Here is a 19,921-nt window from a genome sequence, read left to right as displayed (position 1 = left end):
GGTTTAAGGAAAGGCTGTTGAGTCTCCTGACATGTTCACTGTAACATTGCCTCTGCTCCTTTCAGACCTGGCTATGTTGCCTAAAGCTTGTGGTTGCAGGATATCTTCGTACGTATATTAGACATTGTGCCAGCCAGTTGTGGGTCCTGTTCCCTGGTGAGACTCTATACTACCAGACCCTTCCATATGAGAATTGTCCCTCTCCTACTCCATGTAGTTCTGGTGGGGCTATCAATCAATCAAGAGTTCCCACCTACAACAGTGGCCACAGGACCAACGATGACCAATCACAGTCCACTGAAGGGAGTTCCCACTGGTTCTCAGAGAGAATCTCGTTTTCTTAGATCATGAACCTGGATCTTGTGGGACCCTCTTTTCCACCACATTTTGTAAAGCCATGAAGTCACCGCTTTACACAGGTAAAGCAGGACTCAGAAGCTGGAGGGGGCAAAACAGGTTCCTAATGACAGCTGTTGATCAACTGGATCCAGCCCTGCCCAAAATCATTTTCCATACCCTTGAACACGGTTGCATGAGCCAATACATCTTCTAAAATTTAACACATTCAGCTTGTATGAGTGGGATTCCTTATAACTATCACTTACAATTGGGGGTTCTATTAATGTTCCCATTCACTTGTTTAACTATAAGATGTCAAGGGAGTCTGCATATTTTCTTACTGGATACATTTCTTTTCCTTATGGACATGTATCACACATCCACTGCAGCCATCAGAAGCTCCTTCTTTCTTATACAGTTCATTCTTTGAATCTACTGCCTTGCCTGAGGATAGCAAGTTAAATGGAGAAGATGAACAATATCTCCCAGATCATTTAACCCCATGAACTTTTCTCTAAAAGGCAGACTGTTGTGTTATCACCTTAGAGAATCCCTACTGAGAGTAGATTTTGAACAAGACCTTTGCATTCAACCCACTGTTTAGGACCTCACTGGGAATGCCTCTGCTCATCGTAACCCTGTATTTCCTTATTCACTGGAAAAGTGCCAATAGGGTCAATTAAAATGAATTTCACAGGTCCTTGAACTGCCTGCTTCCTAAGTTCTTCCAGTTTTAACTTTTTGGAGGTTGGTGTCATTTTAAGGGTTCCAATATTCCAGGCCAGCCATTAACACACCATTTCTTTTCTACAATGCCCTTAGCTTCGGATCCATGAGCACAATGTGGGAATGATCCTTTAGGCCAGGGGTTGGCAAATGACAAAGCCAGATCCAGCCCATTTTGGTAGTTATTGGAACACAGGCACACCCATGCATTTATGTATTGTCCATGGCGGTTTTTGTAGTTGCTACAGAAACCATATGGCTGCAAAGCCAAAAATTATTTATTATCAGACCCTTTACAGAAAAAGTTTACTGATCTCTGCTTTAGATTAGCATTTCTCGATTGTTTCCTCATCCTAGTACCACAAAAAATGGTACTCTGAGAGAAAAAGGAATGAATATCTTGACAAGCCTTTGGGTATATTGTTTGGGAAAGTCTACTCTAGACCACTTGGGGCAGGACATGACCTGGTATATACTTGGGATAGCACTATCTGATAGCTTAGTCTTCTTTTTGACATATCTGGGTACCAGTACATGATCTACATCTTGGTTCTGTAGGTCCTATGTTTTGATTCCCATGTAGATTTTAATTTTGGTCAAGGCCAAGGTTACTTTTGTTCATGGGTGGTGGTGGTGGTGGTGACCTCCTGGGCACGCTGACTTCCTGTGCAACTGTCCCTGCAGCGTAAAACGAGACTTGTAAGAGCACAAAGATGCTCCCATCACTGGTGGGACCAACGGGAGCCATTTGCGGTTCAAAACTAATTACCAACATACCTGTGCCTGAGTTAGAGCGTGCCCCTGAATATGTGGTCAGAATCTGTTCCAGTTATCACAGCCACTTGCTCCTTTCCTTCAAGCAGTGCCACAGTGAAGTCACTATGGGCAGAGAGGGCATAGTTAATGACCATATTCTGAACTGACATCCCAGGGCCCTTGATACGAACGGGTGTCCATGGAATACTTACCTCTGTATTCCAACCACACCAACTGTGGAATCCTTAAACGCCCACCATATTTTGAGGTCCCATCAATATTCTCTCACCTTTTCTCATTTTATTAGGGCATACATTCATTGCAGAAGCCACGACAGAAGTGGCTGTCCACTCTTTATATCGCCATAGAGAAGAAAAGGGGGTTAAGGACCATTCACACCAACAGAAAGAATGAAACTGCAAGTTTATTTGAAAGTATAAAATGTAAAAAAAAACCTAATCAAAAAACAAACAGCAACCACACACAACCTTTCCAGTTTACATCAACTTTGAATGTCACACACAATTTATTTACCACTTGCTTGCACTTTTTAAAAATGTCAATTTCAAAGTAGAAGGAGTTGAGGGCAGGTGATAATGACTATAGCTGAACGATTTTAATGCTAAAATAAAAAGGACTCGCTGATCTCATTTGAGGAAAGAGAGCAGGGATGGTTTTCTGATTGGCACAGATTTAGGCCATGTATAAAAAAAACATCCTGGTTGGAATGAGTTAAAAAATAATGCTGGCCACTTATTTGCTATTTTGAGTAGGGGAAAAAAACAAAACCAAAAACCCCTGCAGCTTTGGTGTCCTATTTATATCTTTTTTAAAACAGCCATTTAAAAAAATCAAATCTATAATAAAAACATCCCTGTGTTTGTTTTAAAAAAACAACATTAATGGGCTCTCCTTATGCTACTAAGGCCATTTGTCTTTCCTAAAATGCCTGGAAGCTGAAAAGCGTGTGAGATTAATTCATCACACAATTAATTAAAATTAGAATCCTTTCCTCTAAACAACTTCCAGAGCATCAGAAAGAAGCAGGGGCCACCAAAGGGAGAAAAGAAGCCACTCTGGCTCACAGGAGATGAAATATTCAGCTAGAGTTCCTCACATACTCTGGCTGCCACCAAAAGTTCTTTCTTCACTGGATTACTCAGAAAATAACTCACGTTATTTTAAAAATGAAAGATGTAAGCAACTATGTTCCTTTTCTTAACTTAAAAAAAAAAAATCACCAAGTGGCTAGCTTTCCTGTAACACACTTTGAATTTGGTTAAAAAAAAAAAAAGTCTACGGAATAGGATCATTGAATGCCACTTCATCCCCCCTCCTGCAGGCTCCGTTTGAATAAGCATCAAAGAGGTTACTGACCACGTGGAAAGCAGCTCTGCATGGGTGACAGCTGCCCGGAGTGGCTCCACTTGTTTTCAGTTTTGTTCCCCCCCAGCCATTAGTGTGGTTTCTTGACGAATAACATCTATGTTTCCACCCATGACTTCCTGAGGGGGTTGGCACTGTGGCTGGCTGGGCACAGAGAAAGCGGAAAGCTACCATAAACACAGAGACTATGAACCGAGGCAGAAAGGCGTCCCTCTTTCTGCATCCTTCAAGAACTCGATAAATAATAACTCAAAGTGCAACAATGCCCAGACACCTGGCACACAGGTCAGTCTGGGGGGACCTGTTATTAGCGCTCAGCGGGACAAAGGCACGATCTCCTTTTGCATCTTTGCTTGGACCTCACTAGTGGAAAAACAAACAAACAAAAGACAGCTTTCCTATACACATATAAATAGTCCCTTAACTAGAAGGGAAAAAACAAACACACTGTTTCAAATGCATTTCTAAGAGATTAAAAAAAAAAAAAAAAAAGTCCGAATGGCAAATCTTGACTCCAAACTATTATCCATGTCTCTCAGAGGAGAAACTATGGGATGCTCGGAGAGTCCTGACCCTCACTCTGATTCTAGCCCTAACCCTAAATTGCAGCGCTGGAATCTGGGCCTTGGGAAGGGGGATGAGTGCAGCCCAGGAATCCAGGCTCTCTCGGGGGAGGTACTGAATTAGGTTTTCACGTTGAGTTAGAACCTACAGTGTCCTCAAGTCCAAATGCACAGGTAAAATGACTTCGGAGTGTCAGGGGGACTTAGGGGGCGAGTGTTGAAGCTGCAGGAATGGGCAAGGCAGGCTGGGTGTGGCTTACAGGGACAAAGGGCCAGATCAGATTTCTGGGCAACTCAGGTTTAGTACTCATCCCTTGTTTACGGGCAGGTCACAGCTGGGAGGGAGACAATCCAGAAACCAGGGAAAGGACTGTGGACCAAAGCAGACCCAGGATCTTGGCAGCCTGTATTTTAGGAGCTGAGAACTCAGATCAACTCATGGTGGGGCTCCCTGCCTGTTCTGGGATGAGGCTGATGATATATGATGCTGGAGAAAGCTCTCAAAACGAGGATTCTCGGACAAATTTTTAAATCCAGACTCTATCCAGACCTGATGGTTTCAGAGTCCTTCAGAAAACCAAAACGACACTGTTGACTTCTGAAGGGCGTGACTCACGGCAACAGTGTTCTTTGGCCCCGACCCAGAGCAATGAACAGCCTAGTGCAAGGCGGGTTCTGATGTTACCCTGGATTCTCTCCAGAGTGGCCATCCGATGACAGCCTCCCGGTAGGATCATCCAACCCAAATCTCCAAATGGAGCTCTAAGGAAGCAGCCCACAGAGAATTTGGTCCAGTGTCCTCTGCCCTTCTGAACACCCCATACGGCACAAACACTGCTTTCTCAAGGGCTACCTAAGTACCGCACTCTCCGGCCACCTACTCAGCAAGATTCCAGCAGTAACAGAATGCTGTGGAAAGTGAGGCTGTGATCCTGGGCCCCGAAGGAAGAGTAACTGCCCAGAAAAGATGCACGTACATAGGTCAACTGAGAGGCCAGAACAGTGGCAGGTCGCCCTCCAAAGAACATCCCTGAAACCTGGGGAAGGAGGTGAACGGAGAGACAGCTGACACCCCACACCACTCCTTGGGGCATGCCGAGGAGCTTCCCATGAGCGCAAGTTGTTAGGATGGTAACAAGTCAGGGCAGATGAACCCATATGGACTTCGGAAGAGCTGGATTTTATACTTCTTCGGTGCCCTGGCTGGGTGCAGAGTCCCTAGGCTCCGTGGTGCCTTCCTGTGGGCCAGGGTGCCCCGGGCTGTGGCCCGTGTCTTCCATACTCAGGAGGCTGCTGGCTGCCTGGGAACTGGTGCTGTTGGCGCTGCCAGACCGGGAGCGGTAAGGGGGCAGGTCGGCTTGGTTCAGAGACTCGGTGTCTGAAGAGTAGGGCGGCGGAGGGAGGTCGTACCATGCGGGTCTGCGATGGAGAGAGCAGGATGGGGCGGGGTGGGGGGAAGGGGGGGAGAGGAGGGGGAAGAGAAAACATTAGGAGCCCAGGCACGGCAGGCAATGCCAACTTCTGCCCTTTTCTGAGCGGATGCTGACATCAGGAATGAGATTTTCCTTCCAAGGAGAAAGGCAATCCAAGGACTAGGAAAACCAGTGGTTTGTAAGAAGACGAAAGGAACAGATAAAAGGTCAGCGTGCTCTGCCTGGCTTGTGCCGACTGGACAGTGCCAAAACCACAACCTTTGGTAGGGAGAATTCTAAATATTCCCCGGCTCATCCTGGGTGGTTTGGCAGGGATTCACCTGGCCTGGTGTCTTGATAGAGCCCCTGACAGTCCACAGAACTGGGGGTCCTTACTGAAAGCCAACTCTTCCCGGCTGTGCGGACTTGGGTAAGTGAGAGGATATCCTCTCAAACCCTCAGTCTCCCTGTCTATAGAAGGGAGTAATAATGACACCTTGCTTGCAATGAAGTAACTTAAAAGACATTTTATTTTCCAGCTCTCATTTATGGAAGGCTTACTACGAGTCAGGCACTGCGCCACCTACCTTACATCCCTTATTTAATGCTCACAAGAATGCTAGGAGAGAGCCATTACTTTCATGCCCATTGTACTGGGGAGAAAACTGAGGCAAAGGGGCATTAAATGACTTGCACAGGATCACAACTAGTAAGCAGCAGTGCTAGGATTTGAACCCAGGAATTCTGTCTCCAGATGCAGCAGTTTTAACCTTGCTCTACATTGGATGGTCCAAATGAGTGAGGTCTTGTGTTCTTACGCTTATTTGCGAAGATGTCCTTAAGCACCGCTCCTTGGAGCTTTGTTTATCTTTTATGACGAAGGAAAAGGAAGGTTAAATAATAGAAGAGCTGCCACCGGAGAGGGTTCAAGGAGGAGCCCAGTTGGCCCGGGAACACTGCCTGCAAAATGCCTCGTGCCACACATGGTGAATCCTGGGCTCAGTGGAAGAGGGACGCTGAGCAGGGTCCCTGCAGGGCAGGGGATGCTGAGAACCAAGGGGGACTCAGGTAGCTCTAGTCCCGGGACTTCAAAGTGGGTTCTTTGGGTACCTTGGAGGTCACCAAAGGAGAGACGAAGGCTGAGCAGGCAGGAATGAGGTCCACTACCGGCTCCAACTACAGAACTCTGGGTTTTAACTTCATATTTTGGGGTTCCTTGTACAGCTCCACCTGTGATGAAGGTTCTACTGCTTAACAAAGCTTGAGAGTTCTCTATGCCACCTCCTTTATTTTATAGATGAAGCCAAGCAAAGTTAAGGAACTTATTTATTCACTCATTCATTCACTCACTCATCCATTCATTCACTCAAATAGGAACCAAACCTCGAGTATATACTGGGCACTGTTCTGCAGTAGCAGGTGAATGCCCAGAGCTGGTCAGGGTCCTGGATGTGTGTCTGTGCGGCACTACCAGGGAGGAGGAGGGATCTGAACTGGCCAGGATCCTAGCGGTATGTCTTCAGATGAGTAACTTAAAAATCTCAGTTTTCTCATCTGTAAAACTGAGGCACATATAGAACCTCCCTCGGTGAGTGGCTGTGAGGACTGAATGCGATGATACACGTGAATCGTTTTGCAAAGACTCAGTAGAAGTCGAAAGCTGCCGCCGCCTTTGCAGCTGAATGCAGGCTCCTGGCGAGACCAGGATCCCAGGCACGTGCACGTGTACGCCCGCCCCTGCGTGGGATGACCTCCCTCCCCGAGTTTCTCTCAGCCAGCACGCACCTTTGGTCCAGCAGGGCCTCTGAGTAGGAGGGCGGGGAGCCCACTTCCGACGCGTTCTGCTCGGCTTGGCTGGCCACGTACTGGATGCCATTGTTGACGTTGTAGGTGACGTTGCAGCGGTGAGGGTGGTCCAGGACCACCAGGCGGGAGAGCAGCACGGGGTGCTGCAGCCGGTGCACCGGCAGCGTCATGAGGTTGTTGCGCTTCCGCTGGTGGTGCAGGACCAGAGCCAGCAGGGCCACGACCAGCACAAAGATGACGGAGCTGCCGATGATGGCATAGGTGATGCTGGGATAGTACACGAGCTGGTTCTCCGAGGTCACGAACACCTGCCCGCTGCCTGGTTCTGAGAAGCCCCAGAGGCGAGAGAAAAGGAGAGAGGTTACCAAGTTGGCGCACCCATCTGCCGCGAAGTCAGTCCCAGGACGGGAGTGCAAACGTTCGCAGGAGCACGGTTCCCAATAGCCGCAAAGTGGAAACCACCCCAATGTCCACGGATCGGTGAATGGATAAACAAAATGTGGGCTGCCCATACAACGGAATATAATCTGGCCGTAAAAAGTACTGGTGCATGCTACAACATGGATGAGCCTCAAAAACGTGCTAAGCAGGCTTCCCTGGTGGCACAGTGGTTGAGAGTCTGCCTGCCAATGCAGGGGACGCGGGTTCGAGCCCTGATCCGGGAAGATCCCACATGCCGCGGAGCAACTGGGCCCGTGAGCCACAGCTACTGAGCCTGCGCGTCTGGAGCCTGTGCTCTACAACAAGAGAGGCCGCGACAGTGAGAGGCCCGCACACCGCGATGAAGAGTGGCCCCCGCTCGCCGCAACTAGAGAAAGCCCGTGCGCAGAAACGAAGACCCAATACAGCCAAAAATAAATAAATAAAATTCAAAGTACGTTTAAAAAAAAAAAAAAAGTGCTAAGCAAGATAAGCCAGACACAAGAGACCACACGGTGTATGATTCCATTTATATATGTCCAGGAAAGGCAAATTTGTAGAGACAAAAAGTCGATAATGGTTGCCAGGGGCTGGGGGTGGGAATGGAGATTCACTGGTGATGGGCATCAGGGATCTTGCTGGGGCGATGCGAATGTTCTGAAACTGGACGTGGTGATGGCTGAACAAATTGATACATTTACTAAAACTCACTGAGTTGTACAGTCAAAATGGGCAAATTTTATGTCATGTAAATTATACCTCAATAAAGTTGTTAAAAAAAATCAGCCCCGGGAAATATAATATCCAGGGAACAGGAGTGATAGTTACAGTGACAGAAATCAGTTTTTCTCTGGAAATTTATCATATCACATACATGAGGAACACTGGCTAGTGTGTCTGGGGTTCCTTATGTCGGTAAAGTATTTATTTAATGCCCGGCCTTTGCCAAGCTTTCGAGATGGAGAGCCAGCAGAGCACAGGCTGAAATCATGGACTCTGGAGCCAGACTAGGTTCAAACTCAAGCTATTCAGCTGACTGGCTGTGTGCCCTCTGGGAAGTGGTCAACCTCTCTGTGCTGTAATTTCCTCATCTGTGAAATGGGGATGATATTAGTCCCCACCTCACTGGGCTGTCGTGAGCATGAAACGAGTCAATAATTATCAAGCACTTAGAACAACAGCTGACACACTGCGGGTGTTCAAGACATACAAATATGTGCTTTATCACAGCTACTTGCCTCACAGCAACTCCGCGAAGTAGGTGCTGTAACTGCCTTCTTTATAAGATGAAGAAAGGGAAGCTTGGAGAGCTTGGGTCCCTTGACCAGGGTCCCAGGGTTAGGAGGTAAGGGGCTGTGCCTGATTTGAGCCCTGTGGTCTGACTTCAGAGCCTTGCCTCTGACACTCTGCCCTGCAGCCCCCTACCAAGACCAGCTAGGCAACCGGCAGGCATTTCCTCAGAGGCCCTAGGACGAGGCCTGGTACATGCCCCAGCCCTGCAGGCTGCCAGTCCCCTCCTCTCCACGTGTACTAAGGAGCCACACTTCAAACACTCAGGGGAGAGGCTTCCCCGCCAGCAGGACACACCTGGCAATGGTGGCCAGGCCCAGGCTGGCACAGGACACCAGAGTGGCCCCTCCTCCTAGAAAGTTGGGGACCCCTCTTCTTTACGGAAGATCCACAACTACCCACAGCTGTGGCCCAGCTGCAAAAATAATCTAAATGCAGCCTAAGTGAGCAAGTCTGCGACCACACCCTGTGCCCGTTCAACCTCTGAAGCAGTGAAGAGGTTTCAGTGGGTTGACAGCGGCCAATGTGTAGACGTGAAGTGGCAGCACCGTCCACTGGCTGCTCGGGTCCCGGGCCCCTCATCACTAGATTGCACATGCTCTGTTCACCATGGATCTCCAGTGAGTAGGATGGTGTGTGGCACAGAGTCGACACTCAATAAATGCATCCAACTCAACGAAAAAAATATCTGTGTATTCACACACCCTGGTAAGGTAGGTGTTATTATTAGTTTATTATTCCTGTTTTTCAGATGAGCAAATTTACTCAGGGGTGAATTAAGTTGTCTAAGTGCACAGAAGAACTAAGCAGAGGAGTAAGAACGAGAACCCAGATATTTCTCCTTCAAAAATCCACGTGCTGTGAAACACACCATCTCCCCTCCTTTCCCGACACAAACAGTTCCTGATTCCCCACATCATCCTAATCCGACACAAAGAAAGATCTTCCCCCTCAAGCTCCAGGCCGTGTTAATTTTCATTCCAGTCACTCAGACATGGACTAAAGGTTATGAAGATTCTCCAAGTTCCTGTCGGTCACTGTTTCAATGATGAACTGTACAGAAAGAAGCAAGCAAGATCCCAGAGGAGAGGCAGAAGCGTGCTGCAGACGGTTACGGGAGAAAGGCAGTTCTGGATTTTTCTGGAGACAATGAGCTGTCACCCAGAGGTTCTGCGGGAGTTCTGTCTGCTCTCAGCTTAGATAATTAAAAGCTGGGTGGGAGCCTCTGGGGGTGTGTGTGTGTGTGTGTGTGTGTTTCAGATTTCAGGCCTAAAAGAGAAGAGCCTCTTTATTTCATCTCTGGCACAGAGCTGAAGGGTCGAATTCTGGGGCCATCACTTCTAGCTGCTGCTCAAGCAAGTTATTTAACTTTTATGAGCCTAGGCTGCCTCATCTTTAAAATGGCAGTGGTGCTGCGCAAATAGCAGTAGCTATCTCCTTGGATTATTGGCAGCGTAAAATACAACATACACACCAAGTGCTGAGAGCAAAGTGCCTGGCGAGGGTCTGTACTCAGTTAATGCTGTTCCTCCCTCCTTCCCTCCCATCCTACCTTCCTTCCTTTGTTTCTGTTTCTTTTATTGAGGTAACACTGGTTTATAACACTATGCATGTTCCATGTGTACAACATTGCATTTCGACTTCTACACACACTACAGTGTGCTCACCACCAAAAATTGTTTCCCCCCGTCACCATACGGTTGCTCCCCTTTACCCATTTGACCTCCTCCCACACCCCTGCCCCTCTGGTAACCCCTACTCTGTTCTCCGCATCTACATATTTTGTTTGGTTTGGTCTGTTCACTTAGTTTGTTTGTATTTTATATTCCACATATAAGTGAAATCACACAGTATCTGTCTTTCTCCATCTGATATCTCACTTAGCACAGTACCCACCCATACTGTAGCAAATGGCGAGATTTCATCTTTTTTAATGGCTGAGCAATATTCCTGTGTGTGTGTGTGTGTGTGTGTGTGTGTATACACACATATACCATATCTTCTTTATCCATTCTTTCATCTGTCAATGGGTTGTTTCCATATCTTGGCTACTGTAAATAGTGCTTCAATGAACATAGGGGGTGCATATATCTTTTTGAACTAGTGTTTTTGTTTTCTTTGGATAAATACCCAGAAGTGGAATTGCTGGACCACATGGTATTTCTATTTTAAATTTCTGAGGAGCCTCCATACTGTTTTTCCACAGTGACTGTACCAACTTGTGTTCCCACTGACAGTACACAAGGATTCCCTTTTCTTTCTTTATTGTGGTAAAATACATATGCAACATGAAGTTTGCAATTTTAACCAGTTTTAGGTGAGCAGCTCAGCTCATGAAGTACATTCACATTGTTGTGGAACTACCACCGCTTTCCACCTCCAGGATTTTTCATCATCCCAAACTAATGATGCGAATTCTTAGTGTTCACATCCTTTCCTTTATCCTCTGGACCAGAGGGAGCGGCTGGGAGAATCCCCTTTTGGGAGGTAGAGTCGGATAGAGGATAAGAACCGAATGAGTTCCTTTCCAGAGAGATGTACTTCTTAAGAGAAAAATGTGGATGGATTTTCACATGGAAAACAAATGGGTCCAGAGATTTTAAAACACTGACTTCCATGTAACCACTTGAGGTTTTAAGAATCCAAGAGGGAGCTCTTAATGAATGGAATGTAAAATGCTTGCAGGCGAGAATCGGTGATCACATTCGCTCGAGAAATTATGATGTTACATAACTCAGGGGTGCCTGGTCTCTTTTCTGCTCTGTGTGTAAAATGTCATCTTGCATTAATTCATTAACTAGACTTACTTTTCTTAAGAGCTTGATGAGCCCGCTGGCCAAATTACTAATATCAGAGTTGCATGGGACCTGAGTTCCAAGTGCATAATCCACGGATAATGAAGTTTCCATTTATTCTGGCTGTCCCTCAAACTAATGCCCTCACGCTCCACTGTCAAACAGCTTGAATTCCCGTCCTGTATCTGCAGCTTCTACTGCATTCATTCCAGGCAATCTGGTTACCACCAGGGACCACTGTGCTCTCAGAGCTTCCGGGAGCTCTGGCTGCTGCCCGTGGCGGAGCAGGCTGTGCTCCAGGGCTGCTCGTCACCTCAGTCATCACAGATCTGTGGAGTTATCACGACAGTTTTAGAGCAGATGGTGAACATCCTGAGGAGGAGGGCCTTCTTCTAATTCACGCACAGGTGCTATCTGGACTGACAGAAGCACTAAACCAAGTGACACCTGTGACTTGGGGTTCCTTCGCTTCTAAAAGATTCCCTCCTCCAGATGCAAATTACATTCCCTGCAGGATACGATTATTCACCTCTCAGACTGGGCAAAGGCGAAGTCTGAGTTCACATTTTGCTGGCCAGGACTTGGAAAAACAGGTATAATTATTCACGCATGGCTGGTGGGAGGGTAAATTGGTACAACCCAGGGTGGTGACGGGGTTAACAATATAGATCAAAATAACAAACATACATTAACAATACGTATCAAAATAGAAAAAGTACATATCCTTTGAGCCAGCCATTCCACTCTTAGGAATCTAACAGATAGATATACTCACACAAATGAGAAGTAACTCTTTTAATACAAGTATTCATGGAAGCATTGTTCGCAATAGCACATATATCAGGAAAGATCTAAATGTCCATCAATTGCAGCCTGGCTAAATAAATTATGGTGCACCCAGACAGTACCACACCTATTTAAGAAACTAGGGCAGCTCTACATATACTGATGTGAAACAGTCTGAAAGATACCGTGATAAGCTGAACAACAACAACAAAAAGTCCAGTAGAGAATGTTCTGAGTATTTCTAGAAGGACACACAGACCTGGTACGACTGGGAGAGAAGAGAGGCAAGAGGGAGATGTATTTTTCATTGTTTACTCTTTTCTACCTTGTATTATTTATACTGTTTTATCCAGTCAAAAAATAAGCATCTTGTCTCTTCCTCTGGCTTTGCCTAGGCTGATGTGAGTAGAGGTTTCATTACTGCTTTCCTTCCTTCTCTCCCTGTAGTGTGAGGGCTCCTGGGGGAGTTTCACTGCCACTCACTCACTCGGACCCCTCCCTGAGTCCAGCATTCCTGTTCTAGAAGGTTCACTGCCCTGTTCAAATGGACGCCTTACCATTCTCCTGAAAGCTCAACTGCCTCTTTAAAAAATTTATTTAAAAAATTTATTTTTGGGCTTCCCTGGTGGGGCAGTGGTTGAGAATCTGCCTGCCAATGCAGGGGACACGGGTTCGAGCCCTGCTCTGGGAAGATCCCACATGCCGCGGAGCAACTAAGCCCGTGAGCCACAACTACTGAGCCTGCGCGTCTGGAGCCTGTGCTCCGCAACAAGAGAGGCCGCGATAGTGAGAGGCCTGCACACTGCGATGAAGAGTGGCCCCCGCTTGCCGCAACTGGAGAAAGCCCTCGCACAGAAACGAAGACCCAACACAGCCATAAATAAATAAATAAATAAAATAAATAAACCCAAAGTTAAAAAAAAAAAAAAAACCTGTCATCCTTAAAAAAAAAAAATTATTTTTAAAATTGACTTTTCTCAGAGTAAATATTTTTAAAAGTCAGGTTTAGTGAGATATAATCGATACACAATAAAACTTACCCTTTTAAAATGTACAATTAGATGAGTTGTAACCAAATGTAACAGTTGCATAAGCACCACCACAAGCAAGATATCAAACATTTCCATCCCTCCCGTCATTTACAGCCACCTGGGAATCACTGATCTCTTTTCTGTCCAAATAGATTCATCTTTTCCAGAAAGTCAGGTAAGGGAATCATTTAGTAAGTAGCCTATTGTGTGTGGCTTCTTTCACTCGGCATAACGCTTCTGAGATGCACCAAGGTTTCTCTGAGTATTACTATTTCATTCCTTTAGACCGTTGAGCAGTATTCATTGTTTGGATGCAACACAATTTGTTTATCCGTCCACCAGTTAAGGGAGGGAAGTGGTTGTTTCCAGTTTCTGGAATGCGTATCTTTGTGCTGACACATATTTTCCTACTTTGGCAGGTATATACCTAGGGGCAGGCTGCTGGGTCGTATGGGAAGTGTATGCTTAATTTATAAAAAACTATCACACTGTTTTTCAAGGTGGCTATAGCACTTGGCCTTCTCCCAGTTGCATCCTCACAGCATGTAACATAGCTAGGCTTTTCAATTGCAGCCATGCTCACAGGTGCATAGTGGTATCTCACTGAGGTTTTAAGTTGCACTTCCCAATGACTAATGATGTCGAGTATCTGTTCATGTGCTGATTTGCCATCTGTGTATCTTCTTTGGTGAAACACCTATTTAAATCTCTTCCCCATTTTAGAATTGGGTTGTCTGACTACTTATTATTGAGTAGTAAGAGTCCTTTAGATGTTCTGGGAGACAAGTTCTTTTCCAGATGTGTGTCTTGCAAATATTTTCTCCCAGACTGTGGCTTGGCTTTTCATCTACTTTACAGTGTCTTTTTGAAGATAAGTGTTAACATTTTTTTATGAAGGCCGTTGTATTCATTATTTCTCTCATGGTTTGTGCTTTCTGTATTCTATCTAAGAAATCTTTGCCTAGGAGACGTTTTATAGTTTTAGGTCTTACATTTATAACTATGATCCATTGCAAGTTAATTTCTGTTTATGGTACAATGTGAAGTTCAATGTCCTTTTTCCCCCTCCCTTTGGATATCCAATTGTTCCAGTACCATTTGTTGAAAAGCCTATCCTTTTTTATTGAATTACCTTGGCACCTTTGTTGAAAATCAATTGCACTTACAAGGCTGGGTCTATTTCTAAATGATCTATTCTGCTTGATTGAGCTACATGCCAATCCTTATGCCAGTAATTGTGTTGAGAACTACAGCTTTATAGCAAGTCTCAAAATCAGGTAATGTGAGCCCTGCATGCTTTCTTTTCTTCCAAATTGAATTTTTCTGATTACAAAAATATATCAGAATTAAAATTTAAAGTAATATAGAAATGCTCATGACACACAACCTCTTCCTCCCCACTTACACCTACTAGAAAAAAAATAGTTCACAGTTTGGTGGAGACTAGGGGTTGGCAAATTTTCTGTCAAGGGTCAGATAGTAAATATTTTGTGATCTGTGTGCCATACGGTTTCAGCTACAACCACTCAACTCTGCCTCTGTAGTGCAAAAGCAGTTACAAATAGTACGTCAATGAATGAGTGTATTTGTGTCCCAAACTTGATTTAAAAAGACAGTCAGCCAGACCAACCGCTGAGAAACTATCATTTCATAGATTTCTCCAAGCCATTGTTTATCTTCTCTTATTTTGAGAATTATGTTTGTATTACATGCATGTAGGTGACCATGCATTAGATTTTAACAAGGAAAAAATTTTCAGGAATGTATTAACTTCAGATTAATAATCCTTCAGGAAGAGAGATAATAGTTCTTAAAACTTCCAGCTAAGGCAGAGAAAACAATTATTACATTTTACAATTGATTTCATTGTAAGTGTTCTTTTAATTCAGTTTCATGAAGATCTTATTTCTTGATATCTTTTATGTGTAAAAATGCCTGAATATCTTCATTAAGCCTGAATAACCATGTAACTATACATAATTTTCATAGATCAAAAGTTATTTTAAAAAAATCATCTAGATATCGCTTCAAAAACTGTAGCGTCAAATAAAATGCAAGATTAAAAACAAAAAACCAACCAAACAAAAAACAGGCAGCAGATCAGATTCAGCCCACTGGCCGTAGTTTGCTGACCCGCTAAGTATAGATCCCACAAAACTCTTCTTTGTGTATGTACACACCTGCTTTTCTTCATGCTGTACAGATGTTTCTACAAATGGACATCTTCCTCACTCACGCACACCTTTGTGAAGAAGGAGCTATGTAGTATACCACTACATAGGCACATCACAATTTATTTCACCAATTCCCTACTGATGTACATTTTGGTTGCTTTTTTTTTTTTTTTTGGCGCTCTGACAAACAATGCTACAACAACATTCAGGCAGACCAACCAGACCATGAGAGCCATGAGGCGAGGGCCAGGCTTGCTGGTCTACTTCTGTACTCAGTGCCCAACACAGAGGTTCAATAAATTAGCCTGTGGTCACTGGTGCAACGATTTCTTAGGATGGACTGCGTTTCCCTGGCCATCTAGTCTCCGGGGCTGTCTTGAACGCTCTCCTTTCCTCTGTCCACACTGAGCCACCAGGCGTGGTCAACTGCTGCTGTGCAGCGCTTCTCTAGCCTCTGCTTCTGGTCTCCATCAGGCCCAGGCCAGGAAGAGAAACGTCGTTGTGGTCTTACTATCTTTAGTCTCTTTGTCCTCTAATCCTTCTGCAATACTCTCATCAGATTGAACACGACCCAGCTCTGTCGCTGTGTCATTCTTATAAAATTCTTCAGATCCAGGACCCTGAATGGCTCACATCACCCTCCCCAGCCACGCATTCAGACTCTGCAGCCTTCCCCACCTTGGCTTCCCAGTACCAACCCCCGGAGGATGTGGGGAGAGAAGTCCAGAGTTGGAGTGTTGCATTGCTATTTGCTTTGTGACCTGTTGCCCACTCCTGATTTGAAAGAAATAATAATACAAATAATACTAACAACCACCATCCATGTTTGCTGTGAACTCAAAAACAGAGTAATAATCATCATGATATCATCATAATGATTATCATTGCAGCTCTCATCCTATCAGCAATATCTTATGTGTTTACACATATGACCTCTGATTTTGTAATCCTTAAACCATCTGCAGTGAGTTGAATGGTGTCCCCCCAAAAGATATGTCTACTAGGAACCTCAGAATGTGACCTTATTTGGAATAAGGATCTCTGAAGATATAATTAAGGTAAAGATCTTGAGATGAATTAGGGTGGACTCTCAGAGTGTCCTTATGAGGGACAGAAAAGGAGAAGACCCAGAAACAGACAAGGGAAAAGGCCATAAGGAGATGGAAGCAGAGATTGGAATCTTGCAGCCCCCAAGCCAAGGAACACCAAGAATTGCAGGCAGCCAGCAGAAGCGAGGAGAGAGACGTGATTCTCCCTCAGAGCCTCCACAAAGAACCAACCCTGCCAGTACCTGCATTTTGGACTTCTGGTCTCCAGAATTGTGAGAAAATAAATTTCTGTTGTTTTAAGCCACTGAGCTAGCAGCAATTTGTTTTGGCAGCCCTGGGAACCAAAGACACCATCCTGTGAAGTAGACCATTATTTTACAGAGGAGGAAATGGGGGAGCAGGGAGGGTAAGTCACTTGCCCAAGTCCTCCGTGCACCTGGGTTATGATCAACAGCTTTGTTAGAGCTAATTAGAGAGGGAACAGGGAGAAACCCAGCCAGTCTCGTTCCAGGATCCCTGCTCTTCAAGTATGACTTTCTTTCATGTTCACCCCTGTCTCCCACCATGAAGAGGAGTTCCTGGTGGGCAAAGGCCGGGCTCTCCCCTTCTTGGAGCCCTACTCAGGGCCAAATGCAGCCTTGTAAATACAGTAGGTATTCCACACATATTTTCTGATATCTGTAAACTGACTTTGAAACACAGTAATTCACAATCTCTCCATTTACAGAAAGAGTCAAACATTGAATAAGAAGATGAGGGCAACCTTGAAGCTGAGGCATGAGAACCGGGCCCCCTACTGCTAATATTCATCCTGTACGCATGATCTCACTTCAACCTTACGACAACCCTTTTTTACAGATGGGGAAACTGAAGCCCAGAGAGGTTAAGTAACTTCCTGAAGGTCACAAAGCAAACAAGTGGTACAACTAGTATTTGTGCCCAGGAGTCTGATGCCAGAAGTCACCACCCTGTCCCAGGTAGTTCTATATGCCCTCCCCTCCCCTTTCCCGCTTGTCCTGTCCAGTTGTCACCCACCTTATTGCTCTTGGATAAGCGATAAGTCATTGCTTATCGAAGCAATGAGCAATGATAAGCAATGGAGTCATTGCTCCAATAACTCCAATGACTCTGATCAATATATTTTGAAATGTCTTCTGTGAGATGTAAGAGGTATTTCGTGACAAAGTGTACCTCCGTCAAAGAGGTATGAGAAAAAGTGGATTAGACGAATTAAACCACTTTCTTTGTAGCTGTTCAGAGTGCAGGCTCTGGAACCAAACTGTCTAGATTCAATCCTTGGCTTTGCCACTTACTGGCTGTGTGACCTAGGACAAGTTACTCTACCTCCTGTGCCTCAAAATCCTCATCCGTGAAACGGGATAATAGTAGAATTCACCCCACAGGGTTGTTTTACGGATAAAAAGAGAAAATACATTAAAAAAAAGAGTTTAGAACTTTGGCACATAGTAAATACTCAACAAAGCCTAGATATTATTAATGGCTATCACTATGGGACTTTTCAGAGCCTTTACCAGGTAAATGCGTACTGTGATGCTTCCTGAGATGATGTGGCTATTTCACCAACCCTGGTGCTTGGCTGAGATGGACAGAACATACGTCACATTCCGGAAGTTGTCTTTCCATGGATCGTGGGGGCATCCCTGGCCTTTGGGTAAGCTGTTGGAGGAAGCGCTGCCGCTGTCGCTGCGAACTGAAGAGGCAGGAGGTGAGGAGCAACTGCCTAGCGCCCCTCCTCCTCTGTGCAGCACAGGCACCTGCCTCCCAGGCCACCCCCAGTTGTGGGCCAGCATCCCCATCACTGACTGAAGTCGGCCACGCACCAGGAGCCTCGGACTGTGCAGCAGTTCCTGCGTGTGAAATGAGAGACTCCATCCATTGGGAGGGTGGTCCGACACCCTGCCATCCTGACACCTGACAAAACCCAGTAGGCAGGAGCTGATCCTGTTCAAATGCGCAAAGAGCCCAAGGCTGCCCTGGGTCTGTTCTCCGGATCCTCGAGTTCACTGTGGCCCCTGCATAATCAGTTCCTCGGTGCTCCATCTGTCTGGTAAAGTGTTTCGGTCCCAGCGCTGACAGGACAGAGTCCTCAAGGGGGAGCTCAGGATACATCTGATCCCAAGCAGGACTCTGACCACCAGCCCCAGTCCTAATGCCCACGTCTGGCACCCTCCACCGCTGCCGCCCTCGTCCCAGCCATGTCACCTCTGCCCTGCCCCCACTCTTGCTCTCCAGTCTCCCTGCCCTTAGCTGCAGGGTGCTCTTTCTAAAACCTTAAATTCATTCGCTCATGTCACTCCTCTGCTCAAAACCCTCCAGTGTCTTCCCGCAAAGTCCTCACCATATCCTCCCCGGTCCTAAATAATCTTGCCTCTGATACCACCCCGACCTTCACTCCTGCCCCTCTCTGGCTCCTTCTGCTGAAGACCCACCGGCCTTCCTGCTGTGGTTTCAGGACATATCAAGCACGTGCCTGCCCCAGGGCCTTTGCCCTTGCTGTGTCCTCTGCCCAGGCATCTGCATCACTCACACCCTATCTCACTCAAGTCTCTGCTCCTAGGTCAGTGTCATGGGGCCGCTTCCTGGGCCACTGCCATCCCTCCCCACCCCCTACCCTGCTTTATCTGTCTTCACAGCACTGGTGACCACCTGTCATTGTTCAGTGTATTTGTACCAAATCATCTCTTTCCTACTGGAATGTAAGTCTGTGTGGGCACCCCCGGATTCCACTCACTCATCGCTGTATCCCCCAAACCCAATGTGGTGCTCTGGAAGGACGTGTTGGAGGAAGTGGGCAGAGCCTACAGAGCTCTGTGGCTCTGTAAGTCTCGGTCTCAGTGCATTGCAGACCGCCAGAAGCAGTTGCATCTTTCACGTGAGACTAAGTGCCCTATGCACCAAGCGCTTCACGGTTATGATCTCAGTTAACTCCACAGGTGAGAAGCAAGGTCACTCACCCCACGTCACACAGCCAGGAAGTGAGAGCTGAGACGCGAGCCCAGGTTCGTACAGTCACACCGAGAGCTATACAAGGTGCGAGGACAGGTGCCACTCAACAAGTCTGCTGAGGCAATCTGCTCCGTGCAACGTGCAACCTCCCCCAGGGCTGAAACAGTCACATTGTTATTGGATGGGCAGCTGGCTGAGCTTGGGATTGCAGAGAAGACCCACGTTTGTTGTAAAAAACAACAACAACAACAAAAAAAACACAGTCCCATCCTTCTAGAATCTTCCTTCTCACAAATTAAATGGGGGCAATATAACCTTTTTCCAGAATCATCTCGAGACCCACCACGTCACAGGGGTGGGAGCGTGGAGCCTCCGCTCCCAAAGCGGCTGAGAGGTGCCCTGACCCGACCCTGCCCCTGCT

At 46.2% G+C, this 19,921-nt stretch overlaps 1 protein-coding gene across 1 annotated transcript in view; it reads right to left on the bottom strand.

The window, feature by feature from the left end:
- Positions 1–2,280: 2,280 nt before the first annotated feature.
- Positions 2,281–19,921, bottom strand: part of LDLRAD3 (low density lipoprotein receptor class A domain containing 3) — a 256,545-nt gene continuing 238,904 nt past the window's right edge. The window contains exons 5-6 of the mRNA XM_059929647.1: positions 6,968–7,313; positions 2,281–5,189 (exon numbers count right to left, since the gene is read on the bottom strand). Coding sequence (XP_059785630.1) covers positions 4,952–5,189; positions 6,968–7,313 — 584 coding nt within the window. The 3' untranslated portion in view covers positions 2,281–4,951. The remainder of the gene's footprint in view (positions 5,190–6,967; positions 7,314–19,921) is intronic.

The sequence above is a fragment of the Balaenoptera ricei genome, chromosome 8, assembly GCF_028023285.1.
Source record: "Balaenoptera ricei isolate mBalRic1 chromosome 8, mBalRic1.hap2, whole genome shotgun sequence".
NCBI lineage: Eukaryota > Metazoa > Chordata > Mammalia > Artiodactyla > Balaenopteridae > Balaenoptera > Balaenoptera ricei.
This window is presented reverse-complemented; position numbering and strand designations above follow the sequence as displayed.